Source organism: Babylonia areolata, chromosome 34 (genome assembly GCF_041734735.1).
Source record: "Babylonia areolata isolate BAREFJ2019XMU chromosome 34, ASM4173473v1, whole genome shotgun sequence".
Classification (NCBI taxonomy): domain Eukaryota; kingdom Metazoa; phylum Mollusca; class Gastropoda; order Neogastropoda; family Buccinidae; genus Babylonia; species Babylonia areolata.
Window position 1 is genome coordinate 21,297,650 of NC_134909.1, and position 17,500 is coordinate 21,315,149.

Below are 17,500 nucleotides of genomic sequence, written 5' to 3' on the forward strand. Positions count from 1 at the left end.
CACACACACACACACACACAGAGAGAGAGAGATAGGCAGACTGAATGTCACGGATATTTATTTCACCGAGGAAGCTGTAGAGGCGATGCTCTCCATGGTGGACGACTCCGTGTCCACAGTGCTCTCAGAAGGTTCTGCAGGGTTTGGTTGGGCGGCAACGTGCAACGCTTCCCTCTCCGCAGCAGGATCATGTCCAGACGTGGACCTTTCCATGGCGACTTGGTCAGCAGGGGGATTGGTTCTGCTGCCACGTGTCCCCGCACCACGCCGCTTCTTGACCACGATGAGGACACAGATGACTATCGCCAGCAGTGCAGCGACTGCCCCTCCCGCTACCACGACTGGAAGCTTGATGGTTTCTGGAACAATGAAAATTAGTGGCAAGAATCAGTCTGTGTCAGATTTCTTCCTGAGTATCCAGGAAGAGTGGATGTCAATGTCAAAAAACTATTAGGAAAAAAAAACAACACCCAACAACAACAACAAAAAAAAACACCACCACCACCACCACCACCAACAACAACAAGAACAACACGCACATTGGAAAACAACCTAGGGGACTGTTGTTTTCCAAGGAGTATCAAGAAAGGGGAGATGTCAGTGTCAAAAATCTATTTAAAAAAATTATTTAAAAAAAAGAGAAAAAGAAAGAAAGAAAAGAAAGCTGATCCATGGGAATGTGTTTTTTTTTCGTTTTTTTTGTGGTGTGTGTGTGTGTGAATGTGTGTGTCTGCACGCACGCGCATGTGTGTGTGTGCGCGTGCGTGCGTGCACGTGTGTGTGCGCGCGTGTGTGTGTGTGTGTCAGCTAATGGTCAGATTTTGCCAAGACGTTCGAATATTGCAAAACCGTCACAAAGTGATGCAAGCTGAACTCGAACAGCGGTCAGACAGCAGTCAAACAACTGCCAAGACATACTGATGTACAGTTGTGACAACATAACGCAGTCTGAGCACTTGTTAGCTCACGATTTCTCTCGCAATCGCACGATTTCTCTCACTTTCTCGTAAAGTGAGAGAAAGCGTGGGGTTGCGAAAACGCGTAGCTTGCAAGTCTTTATCGGTGGTTTTACAGGGGAAATTCATAACAAAGGTAGAAATGTACATCACACATCCATACATGCGTTACAAAATAGTCAGCGGGGTACAAAGAGTAAGAGACAGAACCTGTAGTACCTGTTGTGGATGGCGGTGTTTTATCTGGAACTGAAAAAAAAAGAAGAAAGGAAGGTTACCTTCACACCCCAGCCACTGAAAGCAGCATTTATTACACAGGTGAACCAACTAGACTGATATAATCATGATGTCGGAAATAAATTATGTTACAGACTAAACTGTGTCAGTTCTGATTCGTTGATTCTTAAAATGGAGATATCTGGCCCGTCCAATAGAGCGCTTTGGAACCAGCACTGTGCAAAGTCATGACGCGATCCCGATTCTGTTTGCTCACGTGTTTGTTATGCCCAGTGTGAATCAATGTAATAAACCTGTTTTTTTTAAAATTTATTCACTTTCGATTATGCATGAATGTATGTATTGTTATTGAACAACAACTACTACCACTATAGTAAAAGCAGCCACCTATTTCGAAGAACGCTTGTTTGTGAATGTCTTATTGATCACCCTGTATCCAGCATACTTAGGACACATTCAATCAAATAGTGCAGACAGACAGAGAGAGAGAGAGAGAGAGAGAGAGAGAGAGAGAGAGACGGTGAAAATGATATAACTTTTCTTTTTAGTCTGATAATCCTGTGTGAGAAGTGGTCAGGTTCTGTAGTTTTTTTTAATTTTTTATCTATCTATCTATCTATCTGTGGGACCTCTGTGTACAAACAGGTCCACTTCATACACTTGACAACAAACGTCCATTGTTGGTTACCCGTTATAAGACAGGTTTTGTCATTGCTTCAGATAACATTTGTACAGTAGGACAATATTTCAGGATAATTTTGCCCGTATTTAATTCTGAACGAATGAAGTGATACCAGACGTCAATGTGCTTTGATCTGTGCTGATTTACCGGATTGTTTGACAGGCAACGACAATGGAAAAAAAAAAAAAGCTCAGATCGAAAAAACAATCTTTTTATTAGGGTGTGAGGGAGACATTCATAATAAAGCTATGAATGTATATTGAATCACATGTACATGTGTACTCTCACACATCTATACATTAATGTATGAAGGGGAAGGAAGGGCCAGGGGGTACAAAGAATAAGAGACAGTACCTTCTGTTGACGGTTGACCTGCCTCTGAAAAAAACAACAACAAAAGTTACAATTACAACCCAGCCACTGAGAGCAACATTCATTATGCAGGTGAACCCACCAAACTGAAATAGGGTGCTGAAAGGAAATTATGTTAAAAACTGAACAATCACACATCATTACTTTTTTCAATTCTGATTCATTAATTCTGTAACTGGAATTATATGGCCAGCCCAAAATACTGTTTCAAAGTGTTGTGCAACCAGCACTCTGTAAAGTCACTGACGTGCTCCTGGACGGGAGCAATAGCCGAGGGGTTAAAGCGCTGGACTGTCAATCTGAGGGTCCCGGGTTCGAATCACGGTGACGGCGCCTGGTGGGTAAAGGGTGGAGATTTTTACGATCTCCCAGGTCAACATATGTGCAGACCTGCTAGTGCCTGAACCCCCTTCGTGTGTATATGCAAGCAGAAGATCAAATACGCACGTTAAAGATCCTGTAATCCATGTCAGCGTTCGGTGGGTTATGGAAACAAGAACATACCCAGCATGCACACCCCCGAAAACGGAGTATGGCTGCCTACATGGCGGGGTAAAAACGGTCATACACGTAAAAGCCCACTCGTATGCATACGAGTGAACGCAGAAGAAGAAGAAGAAACTGACGTGCTCCTGATTTTATTTGCTCACGTGTGTGATTAAACACAACATGAGTCAATGTGATAAACCTGTGTTTCGTTTATCAGGTCAGTTTTCTCCTCTACATGCGCAAACACGTTGGAGTCTGACATGTCCAACTCGAAATCGACAGGTTCTTTTACAGCAGGTGCAGTGGGATGTGTGGCCTGTGGTAGGTTCTCTTCAGGCCTTTTTTTGCAGAACGATCTGGATAAACGGTGGTCTAACATGACGGAGACATGCCCTGTCCACTGCGTCTGGGCCCTCCGTCAGGTGGCCTGGATGGTAGCTTCAGCTTCCCTCAGGGCCTCACCATTGGTGGCGGAGTCACATCAGTGGACTCTCAAGATGATCAAAGGCAGCATTGGTGGAATCTCTCTAGGAGGTGGATGTAACTGCGTTTGTTGACCCATGACTTGTAGCCATGAAGGCGGTTGATTTCAAGACCACAGGACAGACACAAAAACATTGATGCAGACACCTGCCAGGAGCATCAACACAGGACAGACACCTGCCATGAGCATCAACACAGGACATACACCAAACCATTGATTCAGACACCTGCCATGAGCATCAACACAGGACAGACACCAAGCCATTGATGCAGACACCTGTGAGGAGCATCAACACAGGACAGACACCTGCCATGAGCATCAACACAGGACAGACACCTGCCATGAGCATCAACACAGGACAGACACCAAGCCATTGATGCAGACACCTGCTATGAGCATCAACACAGCACTGATGCAGACACCTGCCAGGAGTATCAACACAGGACAGACACAAAACCATTGATGCAGACACCTGCCAGGAGCATCAACACAGGACAGACACCAAACCATTGATGCAGACACCTGCCAGGAGCATCAACACAGGACAGACACAAAAACATTGATGCAGACACCTGCCATGAGCATCAACACAGGACAGACACCAAACCATTGATGCAGACACCTGCCAGGAGCATCAACACAGGACACACACCAAACCATTGATGCAGACACCTGCCAGGAGCATCAACACAGGACAGACACCTGCCATGAGCATCAACACAGGACAGACACCAAACCATTGATGCAGACACCTGCCATGAGCATCAACACAGGACAGACACCAAACCATTGATGCAGACACCTGCCAGGAGCATCAACACAACATTGATGCAGACACCTGCCATGAGCATCAACACAGGACAGACACCTGCCATGAGCATCAACACAGGACAGACACCAAACCATTGATGCAGACACCTGCCAGGAGCATCAACACAGGACAGACACCAAACCATTGATGCAGACACCTGCCATGAGCATCAACACAGGACAGACACCAAACCATTGATGCAGACACCTGCCATGAGCATCAACACAGGACAGACACCTGTCAGGAGCATCAACACAGGACAGACACCAAACCATTGATGCAGACACCTGCCATGAGCATCAACACAACAGTGATGCAGACACCTGCCATGAGCATCAACACAGGACAGACACCTGTCAGGAGCATCAACACAGAACAGACACAAAAACATTGATGCAGACACCTGCCATGAGCATCAACACAACAGTGATGCAGACACCTGTCATGAGCATCAACACAGGACAGACACCAAACCATTGATGTAGACACCTGCCAGGAGCATCAACACAGGACAGACACCTGTCAGGAGCATCAACACAGGACAGACACCTGTCAGGAGCATCAACACAGGACAGACACAAAAACATTGATGCAGACACCTGCCATGAGCATCAACACAACAGTGATGCAGACACCTGCCATGAGCATCAACACAGGACAGACACCTGCCATGAGCATCAACACAGGACAGACACCAAACCATTGATGCAGACACCTGCCAGGAGCATCAACACAGGACAGACACCAAACCATTGATGCAGACACCTGTCAGGAGCATCAACACAGGACAGACACCAAACCATTGATGCAGACACCTGCCAGGAGCATCAACACAGGACAGACACCAAACCATTGATGCAGACACCTGCCAGGAGCATCAACACAGGACACACACCAAACCATTGATGCAGACACCTGCCAGGAGCATCAACACAGGACAGACACCAAACCATTGATGCAGACACCTGCCAGGAGCATCAACACAGGACACACACCAAACCATTGATGCAGACATCTGCCAGGAGATCAAACTTCTGCTGAGTAGTGGGGCATCAATCGGAATATACAATGGGATTTTTAACCCAACAAATCATCTAGAATATTAGAAGTTTGTTTTTTTTAATTGTTTTTTTGTTTTGTTTTTTTTATTCATTTATCTTATCAATATGACTCAATGCATACAGAGGATGGTGTGTTTAACAATCACCGTGACTGTCTTACACTGTCCACGTGAGCCAAAGTCCTAGTTTGTCAGTAAAAGTAGCATAGCAGTGTCTTCCCTCTATGAACATACATTACCAGCACGCTCAACGAAATGACACGAAGGGGACCGCTAAATCTTTTTCATAGAATGAACTGTGCACTGGCCTCATCACATAATGACTCTCTCTCTCTCTCTCTCTCTCTCTCTCTCTCACTGACATACACACACATTCACACCCACTATTGTGCCATCGCTTTCATCGTCTATTGTTGATGTCTTCGCTAAGCCACTGTCATTATCATGATCGTCGTTGTTCTCGCCCCATTTCTCGTTTGTTTGTTTTTTCCTCTCACATTTTTCTCCTGGATTTGCACTGGGAAAAGACAAGAAACCAACTCCGAGGATACAGGAGCTATTTTGATAAAACATTATCTCGCAGTTGAGAGAAAGCATGGGATGGGAACAATCACACTTTCTCGCAGTCCCACGACTTCTCTCACTTCGAGGGAAATCATGAGATTGCAAGAAATCGTCGGCTTACAGTATCATAAACCACGGAGGAGATCTAACGATGGAGTTTTCCGATGGATGAGTAGGCAGGCAGGCTTATCTGTCGGTGTGTGTCCTCATATATTATGGGAGACGAGGCCGGTTCTGGATGCGCAGCACTTCCCACAGGTGTTGCAAGGGAAAACATCTCCAGAAGTTGAGCCCTGCTTCCTTCGCTCACGTTTCTCCTTAATGGCCAGCGTTCTCTTGTTTTCAAATGTCTTTATGCCACTAGTGCGCAGTATCCTCCAGCGAGAGCGGTCAAGGGGATCAGTTTCCCAGGAAGCGATTTCTATGTCACAGGCTTTGAGGTCTGTCTTCAAGGTGTCCTTGAAGCACTTGCAGGGTCTTCCAAGTTCAGGGTGGCCTTCCGTCAGCTGGCCATACAAAAGGATCTTCGGGATCATGCGGACAACGTGTCCTGTCCAGCACAGCTGGCACTGGATCAGCAGGCTTTCGGTGCTGGACAGGCCGCTCCTCTCTAGGACCTGGAGGTTGGAGACCCTGTCTTGCCACTTTATGCCGAGGATCTTTCGTAGGCATCTCTGGTGAAACTGCTCAAGTTGTTGAATGTGACGGCGATACGTCGTCCATGTTTCACAGCAATACAACAAGGTGGTCAGCACAACAGCTCTGTAGGTTTTGATTTTGGCGCTGAGCCTGATGCCTTTGTTGTTCCACAGCCTGTATTTGAGTCCGCCAAAGGCGGAGCTGGCCTTGGTGATGCGCAGCGTCACTTCTGTATCAAGGGCTCCGTTGCTGCATAGGGTGCTGCCCAGGTAGCAAAACTTGTCGACTGACTTGATCTCTGTGTCATCGATCCTGACTGCAGGTGGGGGGGGGGGAGGCACTGGCGTTCTGTGTGCTGGCTGGTTGGTACATGGACTCGGTCTTGCTGAGGCTGATGGTGAGTCCAACTCAAAGGCACTCATAGACCGTGACCGATAACATCGAGGATCTAGCTCTGATCTACACATCCTATTCACGCAGTCTTGCGGAGTCACGTCGCGTTCAATTCTCTTAGTGTGCCGAGAAGTTTGTTGTCAAGTCGACAGATAAGATCGAGCTTGCTAAGACGGAGAGCCAAGCTTGTTTAATAACATAATCAACCATATACACGCGTGCGTGTATGTTTGGTAATAAACATCCCACTGTATGTTTCTGTCATGCATGTCAGATCAGACTTATTTGCTTCAACATGGATAAAATTAACAATTAAATGCAATAGTCAAGGTTTATTTTCCTGTTTTTGTATGAGCGAGTGAGTCACTGTGTGTGTGTGTGTGTGTGTGTGTGTGTGTGTGTGTGTGTGTGTGCTCACACTGAATGGTTCTAGCAATCAAACAGCAAACATAAACACTTTCGGGTGTTTTTCACAGAGTGACCGAAACAACTTGAATATAGTTGAATCAACCAAGTTTTGATTGAGCAGTTCTGCCCTGAAGTGTGCGAGTGGAGAACTACAAAATACTGGGGCACTTTTACTGATCAACGATTTCTAGCTTTATGTTACCAAAAAGGTATTTCTCTCTTGATGTGGTCGATAAACAAACAAACAAACAAAAATAGAAATAGAATTAAAAAAATAATAATAATCTGTCAGTCATTCGGTTGGAGGCCTCTCTCAAAGTATACAAGTGTCGATGCAAGCCAGTAAAAAAATTAAAAAACCCCCAAAAAACAACAGAAAGCAGTAAAACATAATCAGCAAACAGTAAGACTGGAATTGACACAATGTCTAGGGTTTAACATCACGCCAGGTTTGCTAACAAGGATTTCATCATTTGCCATGATGGCCTTTGTTTTCTCTTTCGTGCACATTGAAAACACTGACGTTTTTCTATCAGGGGAAACTTCCTGTGCGGAAATGATCCAGCAATTTGTTGTGAAAAACAATAGCATCATCATTAACACTACCACCAGCATTACTACCATCACTATGGCTACAATCACCACCACCACCACCATCACCTCCACCAACAACAACAACCGTGTGATATCAATCAATAAAAAGTAAAGTGTAGCCTCATTCTTACGTAGGTTTTCACACTCAAGAAATGAAAAGGATCTTGGAAAAAGCGACGAAGTCAAGCAATCGGTGATAATAGTCAAATTGCTACCAACGTCTGAATCCTTAAAGAGGTACTGCAGTTGATAAGTGTTCCGGCAAAGGGAGGCTGATACACACTTGCACTTCATTTCACCAGATGACTCCACATCTGTGTCACAGTTGGGATAAGGGAGTTCGCAGACGGTCCTGGTATTCTTGTCAGGAAATATAATTTCGAGCCTTACTTAGCTGTCTGACGGAGAATATCATGTCGATGGTAGATCTACCTGCCCTAAACCCACATTGTGACTCTGGGTATACGTGTGCTGCCAGAACTTCCAATCGGGTCAGGATGACTCTTGCAAAGGCTTTACCGACAATACTGAGTAAAGAGATGCCCCGGTAGCTGTTACAGACTTAAAAAAAAAATGTTGTTGTTGTTGGTGGTGGTTTTTGTTTATGTTTTGGGGGTGTTTTGGTTTTATTTTTGTTGTTATTTCAGGGGAAATCAGCGGATGCGTAAACTTTGTGCAAATGAGTAGGATAGTCTCAGCATCCTTGGAAGGCTCTTTCCCACTTTTTCTCTTTTTTCTTTCTTTCTTTTTAAAATTTTGTTTGTTGTATCTCTTTGTTCCTTCCATCATCATTTATCTCATTTATGTTATCTTTTCTTTCTCCCTCTTTTCTTCTGTCATCTCTTTATTCTGTCTTTTTTCTCTCTTTTTGTTCCTTGTAATATGTCTTCTTACCATCGTCGTGCTCAAACATTTTCAAGACCATGCAACATATAAACACAAACACGGTAATGCTTAAATGCATATTGGATAAAGGTGTTGGCACTAAAAGGAAGGGTATGTTTGTAAGAACATTTTTCTCTTCTCATTTACTGACTATGGTATTATCCTTAGATTTATCCTCTGCATGTTAGAATTGTTTTAATTTGTAAGTCAAATGGTTTCTAGAATTTAAAAAATCGATATTTAAAAAAAATATATATATTAATTTTTTATCATTCTTTACACACACAAACACACACACACATAAATTATATATATATATATATATATATATATATATATAGAGAGAGAGAGAGAGAGAGAGAGAGAGAGAGAGATGTATTGAAATTTACATTAGCTCTTTCTTTCCCTTTATACAATTTTCTTTCCACGAACTTCAAGCAGACGACGTGAATGTTCATTTTAATTTGTTATTTTAAATTCACAGTCCTCATAAAATAGTTTTAGTGAACTAAAAGGTATCTTCCCTTTCGAAAAGCCATTATATTTTGTTTTGTCCAGTGTCCAGATTAATGGTAAATCTAACCTATCGGCCTCAAACTTAATGCATATAATTGCTTTATAGCCCTACAGCAGTGGCTGATACAAAAATAACATTATCAGCAAACAATAACATAAATACTTTGAAAGCACCTGTTGTCACTTGTATGCCTTCCCTTTTTTGTCACTTCTATATCAATAAAATACTTGGGGACTCAACAGCCTTGTTTAACTCCCCTCTGGCATTCAGACAGGTCATAGTACATGTATCTACTAGGTACTTACACATGCAAGCTCCGAGTCTTATACACTCTTAAACGCCATATACAGTTTGTCATTTATGTCACGTTTCCATAGTATGTCCCATAACAATTTTTATTGACTGAATCAAACGCCTTGCAGAAATCTACTAAAGCTACATACAGCTTGGTGTTTCTGTGGGGATATGATCTGGATTTGGGCATACAATATATATATATTATTGTGTGTGTGTGTGTGTGTGTGCAGAGAGAGAGAGAGAGAGAGAGAGAGAGAGAGAGAGATGTTCATGAATAACTAATTTTACAATATCACAAAAGTTTGTCTACTAACGTTAACAAATCATTTATACTCACTCATGGCTTCACAGCCCACATTTGTAATTCCATATTTTTCTTGCGGTTGGCAGTTGGTTGTAAGGTTCAGAGAAGCGCCCACGAAGTTTTCTTTGAAGAAGAATTTCAGCTGGTATGTGTTGGTATTTCCAGAGGATGATTCACACTGGCACTCCTGTTCATCTTTTCTATGGAAACCCGGCGTACATCCAGGATACGGGAGTGTGCAAATGTCATCTGTAACGCCACTGGGATAAGTTATTCTGAATATGACAAGGCTAACAATACTGAATAAGCAGTTACCCGCATGTAGCACGGACGTATCGATTGTTCCAGTCAAGGTCGTTGTGCTGTCAATGACGAAACACCCATCGCCGCAGTTCAATGTAATGTCAGAGCACGTACCTAAACAACCAACAAATCAATGGAAATGTGTGTATGTTTGGGTTATTGTGAGCATGTATATATATATATATATATATATATATATATATATATATATATAGAGAGAGAGAGAGAGAGAGAGAGAGAGAGAGAGAGAGAGAGAGAGAGGAAACAAACACCAAAAACACATCAATCTGTCACATATTCCAAATTTTCGGAACGATCACGTTCCTTGCTCAAATGGTCACTCTTTTGCAGGTATAAGGACGCAAGCAAGCCATGAAGTACATGCTGTAAACACATAAGTAATATACATATTATTAGAGAGAGAGAGAGAGAGAGAGAGAGAGAGAGAGAGAGAGAGAGAGAGAGAGAGAGAGAGAATATTTGTGCGTGTGTATCTGTAAGAATCATGTTGGTGGTCACTTTTGATGATGCGTCGGAGAATGATAAGCATTCGTTTTCAAGTCTACAACCATTTTGTTCAATTGTCTTTTCTTTCCATGTGTTCTGTTAGCGTGTCTTAAACACACACACGCGCGCGCGCGCGCGCGCGCGCACACACACACACACACACACACACACACAGAGCCAGGCGAAGACAGACAGAGCAAGACATGCAGAGGCACTGGCAGACAGGGAAGAGAGGTGTGTAACTGGAAGCTTTACATAATTATTTTTGGACTATCGAACGTTGGACAAATGTCAAGTCGGACAAAAAACAAAAACAAAACAAAACAAAAAACAAACAAACAAACAAAAAAACACCAAAAACAACAACAACAACAACAACAAAAAATGGGACTGATGATACGTCGGTCTGTTGATCTGTCGGATCATTGCTACGTCGAACCATCGCCTCATCAGACTGTTAAACGCAGGATTACTGCCACGTCGGATAAATGATCATTGGACTGATGACACGTACGTCGAACTATTGACATGTCAGACTATGGAGATGACATCCAACGGCATAAACCTACACAGCACAACACATCAAAAGACAATACAAATCTCCTGTTTCACGTCATGGCAGTATTCTTGTACTTTTGATTTGATTTATATCTATACTTTGTCCAGGCCTGTACCGGGGACTGCTCATTGGATCTAATATCGCTGAGGCCTACGTGAACAGCAACGGCTTCTGGTTCGGGAATGATTTCTCTAATATTTATTTCTTCTGAATATGCGTTCAGTTCGTCAAGAACACGCATATTTGGCTTCAATGAGTTCAGACGGTTGCAGTTTTGCGTTCAGTTCAAGTTGGAAATAGACATTTTCTTTTCTTTTTTTCTGTAAGACAGATTTTTGTGCGCGAACATGTGGGCCTGTTCTGTTATCAAAGTGACTGCTCTGAACGTTCCTGATTCTCTAAATTAGGTTTAGTTTTAGACCCTAAAAAAACAACACAAAAAACCCTGCATGCCCAGGGAAAACAGGAAGATGTGAGTTATCGTAATGCATACGTGGTGCTGAAATAAATGATCCATACATAAGAACAAAAAGGTAGAGGTCATCCTTGAGATAACGAGCAAGTGACCAGGACTGAATAAGTAAAACTTCGCTGAAAAGAAGCAAGGTATGTAGTAACCAACACAGTTTTCATGACAGCATCGGCAATCTAAACCGACAGCTTAGTCCCAGATCCAGGCCCACACTTACCTTCACGGAGATTTCTAAATGGAGTCAAGCGTGTTTCGCAGGAAGCACATGGCTCATACCAGCCACCCAAGCCATCAAATCTCGAACTGTTAAAAAAATCGTCACACCAGTGACAGTTTTCTTTATTTACTCCACCATGAACTCAGCCATATTCTGTTTTCGGGAGTGACCTGTGACACGGTTCACCATGAGAGAGAGAGAGAGAGAGAGAGAGAGAGAGAGAGAAACAGTCAGTTAGCTTACCTTGTGTTGTGATTAAAATCAAGCAAAATATCAATTGGATCAGCATTTTCATTATGGTCTGGAAAAAAAAAGGTAGACTGATGAATGCTCATGTTTACATACTCAAAAGTATGGATTCACATGTTTAACAAAATGCATATATGCTCTCTCTCTCTCTCTCTCTCTCTCTCTCCTTGTGTGTGTGTGTGTGTGTGTGTGTGTGTGTGTGTGTGTGTGTGTGGTAATAGTTAACGCTGACGTTTTCTTGGTAGCCATAAGTTAGTTGTATTGAAACTGTACTTTGAACTACAAAATAAAGTCATCCTATTTAGTTTATCATCCCCTTTGTTTATCATGTGGTATGCAGTGACGTCAAGGTCATAATCATAGAAAAATCAACAACAACAAACCTAAAAACAGATCAGTCTCAACACACCTAAAAGAACCCAAGGCAATAAAAAGGCGAATAAAAAAGAAGAAAAAGACTCTCTCTCTCTCTCTCTCTCTCTATATATATATATATATATGTGTGTGTGTGTGTGTGTGTGTGTGTGTGTCGTGTGTGTGTGTGTGTGTGTGTGTGTGTGTGTGTGTGTGTGTGTGTGTGTGTGTGATTTGTTTAGTTTTGTCACCTGAAGCATGTTCCGTGCTTTTTGCGCAATGACGTGTGACTGAATGTCAAAGTACAGATGATATTCATAAACATAAACCCAATGTACAGCATACCAATGATTGCATGCACCTACACACCAGAGTGATACATGCTGGTATAAAACAAGAAAACAGACACACAGGCACAGACACACACAGATATGGACACACACACACAGACAAACACACACATACAACCCATCCACTCCCTCCTTCACACACACACACACACACGCCTGCCTATAACAACACACACACACACACACACACACACCACCTACAACTACACACACACACGCGCGCGCACACACACACACACACGCACACACACAGAGGCAGGCGAAGACAGACAGTTCGTCAAAACACGCATATTTTGGCTTCAATGAGTTCAGACGGTTGCCGTTTTGCGTTCAGTTCAAGTTGGAAATAGACATTTTCTTTTCTTTTTTTTCTGTAAGACAGATTTTTGTGCGCGAACATGTGGGCCTGTTCTGTTATTAAAGGGACTGCTCTGAACGTTCCTGATTCTCTAAATTAGGTTTAGTTTTAGACCCTAAAAACCCCCACAAAAAACCCTGCATGCCCAGGGAAAACAGGAAGATGTGAGTTATCGTAATGCATACGTGGTGCTGAAATAAATGATCCATACATAAGAACAAAAAGTAGAGGTCATCCTTGAGATAACGAGCAAGTGACTAGGACTGAATAAGTAAAACTTCGCTGAAGAGAAGCAAGGTATGTAGTAACCAACACAGTTTTCATGACAGCATCGGCAATCTAAACCGACAGCTTAGTCCCAGATCCAGGCCCACACTTACCTTCACGGAGATTTCTAAATGGAGTCAAGCGTGTTTCGCAGGAAGCACATGGCTCATACCAGCCACCCAAGCCATCAAATCTCGAACTGTTAAAAAAATCGTCACACCAGTGACAGTTTTCTTTATTTACTCCACCATGAACTCAGCCATATTCTGTTTTCGGGAGTGACCTGTGACACGGTTCACCATAAGAGAGAGAGAGAGAGAGAGAGAGAGAGAGAGAGAGAGAGAGAAACAGTCAGTCAGCTTACCTTGTGTTGTGATTAAAATCAAGCAAAATATCAATTGGATCAGCATTTTCATTATGGTCTGGAAAAAAAAAGGTAGACTGATGAATGCTCATGTCTACATACTCAAAAGTATGGATTCACATGTTTAACAAAATGCATATATGCTCTCTCTCTCTCTCTCTCTCCTTGTGTGTGTGTGTGTGTGTGTGTGTGTGTGTGTGTGTGTGTGTGTGTGTGTGTGTGTGTGTGTGTGTGTGTGGTAATAGTTAACGTTGACGTTTTCTTGGTAGCCATAAGTTAGTTGTATTGAAACTGTACTTCAAACTACAAAAATGAAGTCATCCTATTTAGTTTACCATCTCCTTTGTTTATCATGTGGTATGCAGTGACGTCAAGGTCATAATCATAGAAAAATCAACAACAACAAACCTAAAAACAGATCAGTCTCAACACACCTAAAAGAACCCAAGGCAATAAAAAGGCGAATAAAAAAGAAGAAAAAGACTCTCTCTCTCTCTCTCTCTCTCTCTCTCTATATATATATATATATATGTGTGTGTGTGTGTGTGTGTGTGTGTGTGTGTGTGTGTGTGTGTGTGTGTGTTCGTGTGTGTGTGTGTGTGTGTGTGTGTGTGTGTGTGTGATTTGTTTAGTTTTGTCACCTGAAGCATGTTCCGTGCTTTTTGCGCAATGACGTGTGACTGAATGTCAAAGTACAGATGATATTCATAAACATAAACCCAATGTACAGCATACCAATGATTGCATGCACCTACACACCAGAGTGATACATGCTGGTATAAAACAAGAAAACAGACACACAGGCACAGACACACACAGATATGGACACACACACACACAGAGACAAACACACACATACAACCCACCCACTCCCTCCTTCACACACACACACACACGCCTGCCTATAACAACACACACACACACACACACACACACACACACACACCTACAACTACACACACACGCGCGCGCACACACACACACACGCACACACACAGAGGCAGGCGAAGACAGACAGTTCGTCAAAACACGCATATTTTGGCTTCAATGAGTTCAGACGGTTGCAGTTTTGCGTTCAGTTCAAGTTGGAAATAGACATTTTCTTTTTTTTCTGTAAGACAGATTTTTGTGCGCGAACATGTGGGCCTGTTCTGTTATTAAAGTGACTGCTCTGAACGTTCCTGATTCTCTAAATTAGGTTTAGTTTTAGACCCTAAAAACCCCCACAAAAAACCCTGCATGCCCAGGGAAAACAGGAAGATGTGAGTTATCGTAATGCATACGTGGTGCTGAAATAAATGATCCATACATAAGAGTAGAGGTCATCCCTGAGATAACGAGTAAGTGACCAGGACTGAATAAGTAAAACTTCGCTGAAAAGAAGCAAAGGATGTAGTAACCAACACAGTTTTAATGACAGCATCGGCAATCTAAACCGACAGCTTAGTCCCAGATCCAGGTCCACACTTACCTTCACGGAGATTTCTAAATGGAGTCAAGCGTGTTTCGCAGGAAGCAGATGGCTCATACCAGCCACCCAAGCCATCAAATCTCGAACTGTTAAAAAAATCGTCACACCAGTGACGTCTAATGACGAAAAGACAAGAGATGACGTAACCCCCAAACAAAAAGCAAACAAAAAACTTCTAGGGCTCGCTACTTTAGTCTGAGCATGGAAATGTGCAAATGCTTTTATAACAGTATCATGGACCCTAATATTTTCCCTCCCTTACCTTCGGGGGCAAAGTCCAATATGCCGGGTAACTCCCAGCAGACAGCGATGTTTGGCTGTACCATTGTAAGATGATGTCACATTGCAGACGACACGAGTCGTCCTTTTGCTTTCGAGTCTCGCATGCGAGATCGCGTTTCGAGAGTTGGTTCAACGGTCTGCTGGTTGTGTTTTGTTACAAGCTGTGTTAATTATAGTTAAAAGAAAACGTCATTGCCAGTGTTCTAGTGTTGTTTGTCCGACTCAAAATACTCGGCACACGTCACAACCATCATCACCGCATCTGTCAATCTAGTGCAGTGCACATTCATTCATTTAGCTGACACGACAGGGCAGCAGGTTGGTAAGAAACATGACGAGGCACAGCTGACTGACGCCGTGAAGTATCCACTTGGATTCTCACTTCTGAAAGCACCAGTGTCTAACAACTCTGCTGTTTATTCACTCTGTCATTTGACAACACAAAATACTAAAATGGTCTGCTCGTATTGTGGTTACTGTGCTTTTTAGGCAAGCTGTTACTTCAGCAGTTGGGTTGACCCAGCTAGAGTTTGCAGTGGCACCTACACCTCTGGTACCTGTACCATACACCTTTTCAGTGCCAGCATCGCCTGGTACTTACACCTACACCGTCATTGTGTATCCTGTGGTCATGTTTGTCTCTGCCTATGGCTCTGCTTCTCATAATGTGACCCCCACCCTCCCCCCCTCCACACACACACACACACACACACCTTCTGTAAAGGGGGCTTTTTATCTGAATGAAAACTGGCCATCGCTCCCTCTCTGTCTCTCTCTGTCTCTCCCACACACACACACACACACACACACATGTAACGCTTTACGTGTATGACAGTTTTCTTTATTTACTCCACCATGAACTCAGCCATATTCTGTTTTCGGGAGTGAGAATGCTGAGAATGTTCTTGTTTCCATTAAACCACCGGTCGCGGACATTGATTACACGATCTTTACCGTGTGTACTTGATTTTCTGCGTGTGTACACACACGAAGGGAGTTCAGGACTAGCTGGTCTGGACATCATGTTCTCCTGGTAGATGGGAAAAAAACCGCCAGGTGTGACGGGAATCCATCTCCGGAAACCCAGGTGAGAAACCAGGCACACTGGTGTGGTGGTGCAGGACTCACCCACACACTGTGACAGTGTGAATAAGAGAACATGAATAAGAACATGCTGACATACGTTTCTGGTCCACGGTTTACTGCACACACTTTCAATTGTGTGTCACCAAAGAATGAACATTTATTATTATTATTTTATTTTTTTTTTTAATAGAAGTGAACAAATGTAAATAACACATCAAGACGCATTTGAATACAGTAGGTCTAAAGTCTAAAGTGGATAATAATAATAAAATTATTTTTAAAAAGCCACAGAAATAAACAGTTGACACAAGCATAAATACATGCACCTACCTGTGCACACACACGCGCGCGCGCGCGCACGCATGCACATACACACATTCACACATATTTTCAGGCAGGTTCACACACACACACACACACACACACATACATCTAAATTAGAATTTTCCAAGAACGCTGTGGCAAATTATAAAATTGAACTGCATTTAAAGAATACAGCAAATACACAACACAGGAAACCACTGACCATGTTACGAATCAGCGCCCATGACTTACAAATCGAACAGAGAAGATATAAAAATACACCGAAAGAGCAAAGACTGTGTGATACTTGTAACAGTCTAGAAGATGAGATTCACCTTTTAGACAATTGTGTAAAGTACAATACTTACAGACACAGATTCCTAATCGATATATGTCGTCCATATACTTGATGAGTGTCTGAGTTAAAGCCATTTTGAACAGGTGGGTTTTAAGATTTCCTTTGAAACAGTTGATGATTGCCTGAGTTAAAACAATTTTGAACAGGTGGGTTTTAAGATTTCCTTTGAAACAGTTGATGATTGCCTGAGTTAAAACCATTTTGAACAGGTGGGTTTTAAGATTTCCTTTGAAACAGGACAGACTTGATGAGTGTCTGAGTTAAAGCCATTTTGAACAGGTGGGTTTTAAGATTTCCTTTGAAACAGT

The 17,500-nt window shown here is 42.7% G+C and overlaps 1 protein-coding gene across 1 annotated transcript in view; it reads right to left on the minus strand.

Moving 5' to 3' along the window:
- LOC143277678 (uncharacterized) overlaps positions 1–17,500 on the minus strand; it is a 20,940-nt gene that overhangs the window by 79 nt on the left and 3,361 nt on the right. The window contains exons 2-5 of the mRNA XM_076582595.1: positions 10,008–10,109; positions 2,230–2,253; positions 1,176–1,205; positions 1–359 (exon numbers count right to left, since the gene is read on the minus strand). The exon at positions 1–359 is cut by the window's left edge and continues 79 nt beyond it. Coding sequence (XP_076438710.1) covers positions 58–359; positions 1,176–1,205; positions 2,230–2,253; positions 10,008–10,109 — 458 coding nt within the window. The 3' untranslated portion in view covers positions 1–57. The remainder of the gene's footprint in view (positions 360–1,175; positions 1,206–2,229; positions 2,254–10,007; positions 10,110–17,500) is intronic.